General features: G+C 37.2%; 1 protein-coding gene across 1 annotated transcript in view; it reads left to right on the top strand.

Moving 5' to 3' along the window:
* Positions 1–1,810: 1,810 nt before the first annotated feature.
* LOC144452423 (QRFP-like peptide receptor) overlaps positions 1,811–7,793 on the top strand; it is a 65,562-nt gene continuing 59,579 nt past the window's right edge. Inside the window, exon 1 of the mRNA XM_078143515.1 lies at positions 1,811–2,111. Coding sequence (XP_077999641.1) covers positions 1,811–2,111 — 301 coding nt within the window. The remainder of the gene's footprint in view (positions 2,112–7,793) is intronic.

Here is a 7,793-nt window from a genome sequence, read left to right as displayed (position 1 = left end):
CAGCGAATTAATCCATCGCATAGGAAGTTGAATGAGATATGCTTCGGTGGACAACAACATTTCTCGGTAAAGTTGTAGATATCATAATGATATTAATAACATTCGACATAAACTCTCTGTATCGCTGGTTATTTTTGGCCCCAAATCTAAAATTGTTTACGTACAACATCGTAAAGGTGTACTGCTACTATCTCGGCGACTCTAGGACGCGAACCAGTTCCTTGCAAATATTGTATATGGTGTACACAGTAAATCGATACAAGTAACATTAACAGTACACTGACACAAATTGTAATACTTGACGAGATAGTATTCGATATTGTTACCTTGGACTAACTTGTCTTCGAATAGTCATTATGAGTAAACATGTATGCAACCTTTGACGAGCCTGCATTCGAAGTAGGAGAGGAACAGTATATTAAGTGCAGTTGTAGTCTTAGTACTAAGTGACACGAAACAATAAAACATATCCCTCTAGAAATATATGGTTGTGGTTTTAGAGTGAGCATTTACTGCAGTCTGCAAACCCGATGTATCTATCATAAACCTTAAACCCCACCATGGTAACAAGGCAGTCAAGAAATGCATGTTCTTTCCATCCGAGACTCATAAATTGTTGTACGAAATGAGAACGTTACAGAACAGATTATGACAATTCACATTGGATACGTATCATATACATGTACTATGGTGTATATTGTATTAATATTAGAAATTGCAACATTTGATCAATGCGATAACCTGTGTGTAACGCTTATCAAAAAAGAGTGTGTCGTATTTCTTTCCTGGTCCATGCAAATGCTTTATCTCCCGGGGCTCATGGTATCTGCAATCTCGGCTACTGTGCAATGCAAAAGGCAAGTACTTTCTCGTATCTCGACTACTTCGCATAGAGCACGTATATGCATGTAGTTATCATCGCCCACTACGAACTAACAAGTGCAAATGACGTCAGAAGCGGGAATCGTGAACACATTAACATTTAATACAGGTATTTGAATAATGATATTACTGACGTTATAAATAATGAATATTCATGATGCCGAAGTCAAGCAGTATAGCACCACCCAAGTTTATCATTCATACCCCAACTGGCTATGGTGAGACGATGTGTTCCAGTCCAACAAATTGATATTTCTTTTTTCTCCACATTTGCGTCGCTCACTGAGCAGCGTGTTGAATTCTCGCGATCGGTTGCTGCACAGATACACAGTGGAACAATCGGCAGCCGGCTTCCATCCTTGTGTTCTGCATGAATGTACATTTTATACTAGTTCCGCGTCAAAATATATTTCGGTGCAAAATTGTAATTGCGTTGTTCGCTGTTTTTCCTGTACTGCTTAACGCTCGCTTGCGCTGTTGAACATTCATTCACCTTTAACGCTATGGTGTACTGCCGTTAGCGCCTCCAGGCAAAAAGTCAAGAGAAACCTATATTAGCCGTTCGTCTCCACTGCATTCTCCCAGTGTTGTGGCAGCCATCAGACTTGCAAGAGGGCATTGGCAACTACGTTGACGTGTTCTGTTCTCCGTTTCGCGTTCACCGCTGAGAACTGATTGCCTTCACCAGCGTTGGAAACATCATCTCTTCAAATATTTCTCGGACACTGGGAAGTTACTCGTACAACGCCGAGCTATCGACAATATCAAGCCTACAAGCTAAAGTTTTTTGGGGTTATCCGTTATCATCACCACCACCGCCACCACCACCACTACCACCACTACTACTACTACTACTACTACTACTACTACTTCTACTACTACAACTACTACTACTACTACTACCACCACCACCACCACCATCACCATCATGAATTCATCTGTTAATGATACCTATACACCCCATGAAAGAGGTCCATTAACTATTGTCGTCGTCAAAATTGTATTGGTCGCTCTCTCGAGCGTCGTCACTCTGGTTGGTAATACGATTATCCTTTTGATCATTGCTAGAAACAAGAAGATGTGGAATTCAACTAACTACTATATTGCCAATCTCGCAGTGTGCGATCTGTGTGTAGCTGCGTTCGTAGAATGGACAAGCTTAGTCCATCATTTGAACGGGTACTGGCCCTTCGGTCGATTCTTGTGCACCTTCTGTTTAACTATACAAGGTAAGTTGTGAATCTAGTCATCTCTCCGATCCCCTGCTATTCATTCTTTTGGGGTTTCGGATGAATATAAGTTTTCAGTTAAGCCGTCTCTGTGGAGTGCTTTACAACGTAAAGAAAAAAGATCCGAGGCTTACTATTAAAATGTGATTTAAAGGTACTTTTTTCCCCAGTACCACAGAGTGAACTGCCTCTTGACACATCGTGTAAACAATGTTGATATAAGTTGAACTCATCCTGTTTATAGTTTCTGTCTTTCAGTCGACAGCAGACGTTACATGTACGTATTTCCTGATCGCTTTATTAGCTTTGTGTAAGACCCTATACAGCATACCCGTGTCAGGTGTTACCTACCACTTTAAATCCCATTATAAAAAAGAATATATCGCAGTTCAAATCACGTTGCTGTGATACCAAACTTTGCAATATCTATACCCTATGTTTTTCATTTTGAATTAAACATACCGGTAAGAATAAAACAAAATCAATGACGGAATATAACATATATGCAAAAACCCAGTGACATGGAAAATGTACCTGACTGGAATTAATGATTTAACGCTTAATTATGGCTTTCATATGTGTTATATAACTGCCCTGTTGTTCAGACATTTTGGAGTGCAGTTGTCAGATGGTCATCAAACAACATTCCAGGTTGTCCGATTATTCAGGTATTCTTCTTCTTCTTATCATTTTTATCATTATCTTTACCTTGATTTATTATCAAGAGGTACAACTTTTTTCCCCCAGACATGTTTTACTGTTTTCTTTCTTTTTGATCGCCACTTTTCTGTCTGTAATTGACAAGAAAAGCTTATAAGTACATGTATAATACGATAAAACGAGGTTTATCTCACCGCTTTGAATCTCGGAACGTGCATACTTAAGCTATTGCAACCATATATATGTTGCTTCGATTTTCAGGGTTAGTCAATAGTCTTTTCTTCGAGACTCCATGATTGTCGAGATAAAGCTACACTTATCAACAGCGATTTGTCACTGTTGTCAATGGAACTGAACGAAATACTTACGGCCACAATTAAAAAAACAGTCGTGCATCAGGTAGTAACTACAAACAGAGAGAGGGAGGGAGGGAGGAAAGTGTGTCTGAATCTGTTTCCACTTATTGAGCTGAAAGATGACTATCTTTCGTAGCTGAATCATTGCATCGTGCACCGTGCGACATTAAAGTATAACTTTGCATGAACACGTAGATGACTTGTCCGGCAATTCTGCATTTAAATCAAATTAAAAAAAAATCAAATATTCCAATATAATTTGGTGTAGACTCTTTCGAAAAAGTACTACCGAAATATTACTCACGTGTCCGCAACGTAATTGTTTCCACGTAACATGCTCCAAAACAAGTCACGTAGACAAAGCGCCTAATTTGTGCACACTAGATTGCAAGGTCGAGTTTTCTCACACAGTGCAAATTGAGAATACATTACGTAATATAACGTGTAGTAATTTCTTAGAGTCACGCGAGACATGTAGCACTGACAGTTCGGGGGAAAGAACAACGTTATTGTACTACAGACTATAGGTACATGTTTGATCAAATATGGTTCATTATACATTTAGATTCATTGACACTGTTTTCACAAAACCTTGCACTTCTAATCTATATAAAGCTAATGGGAGAACTAACACGCATAGGAGAATGAACAACAACTACGTTGGTAGAATGGAGTCGATCGGAAATTTCACAAACGCTTCATGAGCGAAAAATTAGTCGGATATTTTCCCGTCGAAAGATTTATGTTGTTGTTGGTTTATCTGTTCCATCGACGAGTATAAATCTCACTCGTTCTCTATGCTACATTATCTTTGTTCAATGGTCAATGGATTTATACCTTCCTGTAAATGAAAACATCGTGTATGTGTTTAAGCGCTGCTAGAACACACTATTTATAGAGGATGACACGCGGTCAGCCAGAAACTTATGATTAAGGCTCATGTAAAAGTTCAGATTCTTGTCCTATTTATTTGACAGGCAAGGAAATAGTTGAGGAAGGTCACCATCGACTGGTACGAATGTCAGGTAAACATTGGTCGATGATGAGATAAACAGTGCGGAGTGTCATACATGTTTGATTCAATTAGAAAGCAAAAGAGGGCGCTCGATCTAACGTCAACACTTGTATCCCATTTGTAAAGGAAAGACTTTCAATAAAATCAAATAAAATTGAACTATTTCGAAACCATTTTAGTGGATGTGAAATGCTCGATAATAATTTCAGATAAACGAAATGAACGTATTCACAGTAAACTTTCACACCACGTATTTTTATGAAGTTGATCCGTTTATAACGGGAAGAAGACGAAATATCCACAATTACAGTGCTACTACGTGCAACAGTATCGTTATCTTTCTATCAAATAACTTTTCACAAGTGTCTGTTGCATCTGCCAAGAAAAGTAAATCAGAAGGAAGCAGACGAAGCGTAAAAAGTTATATTAGCAAGTGAAAATTAATCAGAATTCAGCTGTATCAGTCAAACTGTCCTGTGTTCTCACCCATAATAAACTACTTCACCGATATGCGTATATGAATTTATGTGTAAGGTGCAGTGCTGCACACTTTGTTGTAAGTTGGAATGTTCCGAAGGAGAGTGTTTTTCACTTAATATTGCAGAAGGCAAAGACGGCATCAGGGTTTATACAAAAGAGTGTCGACTCGATAAGACAGGCTTTGTGGCGCAATGACTTAATAGAATATTGTCGTTTTTGAGAGAAGTACCTGTAGATATTACATTCATAATATGTTACTGTATTTTTCATTATCATAGCTTTATGTATGGAATACCAAAATTCTGTGCTATTATGCAATCTTTCTTTCTTTCTGTCTCCTTCCCCCCCCTCTCTCTCTCTCTCACTCACTCACTCACTCACTCACTCACTCACTCACTCACTCACTCACTCACTCACTCACTCACCCCTCTCTCAATCTGTTTATTTATTTATTTATTTATTTATTTATTTATTTATTTATTTATTTATTTGTTTGTTTGTTTGTTTGTTTGTTTGTTTTTGTTTGTCTGCCTGTCTATATATATATATATATATATATATATATATATATATATATATATATATATATATATATATATATATATATATATATATATATATATATATATATCCATCTTCCCAGTATTCTACAATCAACAAAATCCATCACTGTCCTTACTGTTAGATAATAGCTCTATCCACTAGACTTAGTCCGTTTGTTGACGATATCAATATTACTTAGAATCGAACGTAAGACTACGTGTAGTGGTATCAACACATAATCCACCGTTGGTATCCTGAATCAATGAAAGGTTGATAGGTTACCTTTGCAATATTTTGTCGCTGTCTCCTTGAGTGTATCCTATTCTTTTAAATTTATTCTAACAACACAAGCATTGGAATTCAACAGGACGAGCGATGTCATTTTCAATGGAGTCTAATTAAGCTCTAAAGGAGAAAGAAATTAGGCGTATATATTGTTCTCAGCCCTTCCTTCATTAAAAATGTCATTTTGACGAATCTATATATATAGACTTGATTGAAAAGCTTGGTTGCTATCAACCGTCTATGCAGGTCGGGCTTTACTGTTTTATCACACAAACTAGTAATGATTCGTGAGTTTTGTTGAATAAATACTCACAAACTCTTTCCCTCGTCCGTTGCTTCATAGTTTCACTACTATCTCTTGGCCTAAAATTTGCACGTCTCTCCGTGATTTTTTTTTGAGTCAGATTAGTTCATGGTGATTTCAATTTTGTTATATTACAAATAAATATTTGTTTCGGATGCTTTTCCTATGAGTATGCTATGTGTCTTTTGGTAGATATTTGTTTGCAGAGTTTTGCTCAATGCATACTGTACGTATGGTGTTGTCAATCTTTCTTACTCATGCCATATGGCAGGCCATTATTCAATAAAACACATTTTCATTAAAAAAGCGAGCACATTTGTAGTCATAAAATTCATGTTTTCACCAATTTTGTTAATTTATATATTTGTAGTCGTAAGATTAATGGTACTATTCGTGCATGAATTTTTATGTTCCTCAAAGGTATTCATTAAACTTCAATTTGTATTCGTGATTTTCACTATTGCTATTGATGAATAATTTTTATATTCGTAAATCATATTTGCATTTATCAACTTATTTTCATATTGGACAAATGTTATATTTGCTTGTATGTCCACATGCTACGATACTCTTTTTGTTGTACACGATAGCAACTATTGCATGACGTAGGCATGCGTATTGATTCGTAAACCTTCAATTCATATTCGACTTCTACACTTCTTGCATGGGAAACGTATGCGTATTGCCATGAAACATATTTGTATATGGACCTTATTCAACTCCTTGACGTAAATCACGTGGTTTAGTAGCAACAGAATAAATCGAAACTTAGTCACGAGCGGACGGGGGGGGGGGGCGATACTGTGTAACATTGTGTCGTTCACGAAGAGTTCCGACTTACTCTTGCACTACTAAACCATAGGATTAACATCAAGGGCGTTGGATAGTAATGAATGTTTTGCACTATTTTCACTTCTAAAGGGTAAGATTTTGACAGAAATAACCAAAACTTGAAGATTATGATATAAAATTTATCACATTTGCTAAGAAAATGAATACTAAAAATAGACCAGAAGGTGTTTAATGTACCAATATGGTAAAACCTTGTCAGCTTGGTTTAGGTTGAAAAGGTACACCTCTTTATGATATACACGTGTATCTGTCTTATTCTTTATGATGCGCTGTAAGTAGCACATTTTTTCACCTATAGTGTATGGGTTAAGAGCGAACAGAACAACGTCAAAGTTACCTTGTCGACTCAGCAACCGCTGGTTTTAAGCGAAAACTTTCAACCGCTAAAACCCTATATACATAAAATTGACTTGGACTTCATCATTTTAGTGCGATATAAAGAACATTTTACAAAATCGATTAATGGAATGGCTGCAAGCATCTCGTAAGATTTCCCAGGATAATAGATACATCCCTTAACAATAATCAAAGTTGGGGTTTAAAGACCTATTGGCGTGATCGTCGTAACGCAATTTCATAGGAGAGTTTAATCGGACCCGTGAGGTACATTTGAACCAGAGTCATGGAATTTACAGTGTACAATATGGTTACCAGAAAGTGTGGTTATGTTTGATTGTGCTCCGGTGGGTCATTTAACATGTAGCAGTAAAATATACCTTCATGTAGCTATGATGGGGTCTCCGAAGGCAAGCAAGTAAACAGCGTAATTTTCGCAAAATAGTATGAAAAAAAAAGTTGGCGAGAAGACCACAGTTTCTCGATCGAGAGGGTACAATATGTTTCGCTGGACCAGGAAACCTGTTCCACTCAACTCCAGCTCCCCCTCCCTATCTCCATCCGTTCACTCATATATCCATTCACTCATCCATCCATCCGTTCCTCCCTATATACCTCCCTCCCTCCCTCCATCCATCGTCCACCCTTTCATGCATACGTGCACGTATCCCTTAACTTACATCATAGGCGAGTACGTGCTGGTACTGTACTTGATAATAGATCGTTGAATGTTTCGCTGTCTGACTAGCAAACCATAATGACTAACTAAACAAACGAATGGTTTTATAAGTGACATAGATTCGTTAATTAACTAGTTTTATAAATCCATCATTTCCTCTTTGGCAATAAAA

The sequence above is a fragment of the Glandiceps talaboti genome, chromosome 22, assembly GCF_964340395.1.
Source record: "Glandiceps talaboti chromosome 22, keGlaTala1.1, whole genome shotgun sequence".
Classification (NCBI taxonomy): Eukaryota; Metazoa; Hemichordata; class Enteropneusta; family Spengelidae; genus Glandiceps; species Glandiceps talaboti.
Note: the sequence above shows the minus strand (reverse complement) of the source record. Positions and strands in the feature narration are given on the sequence as shown.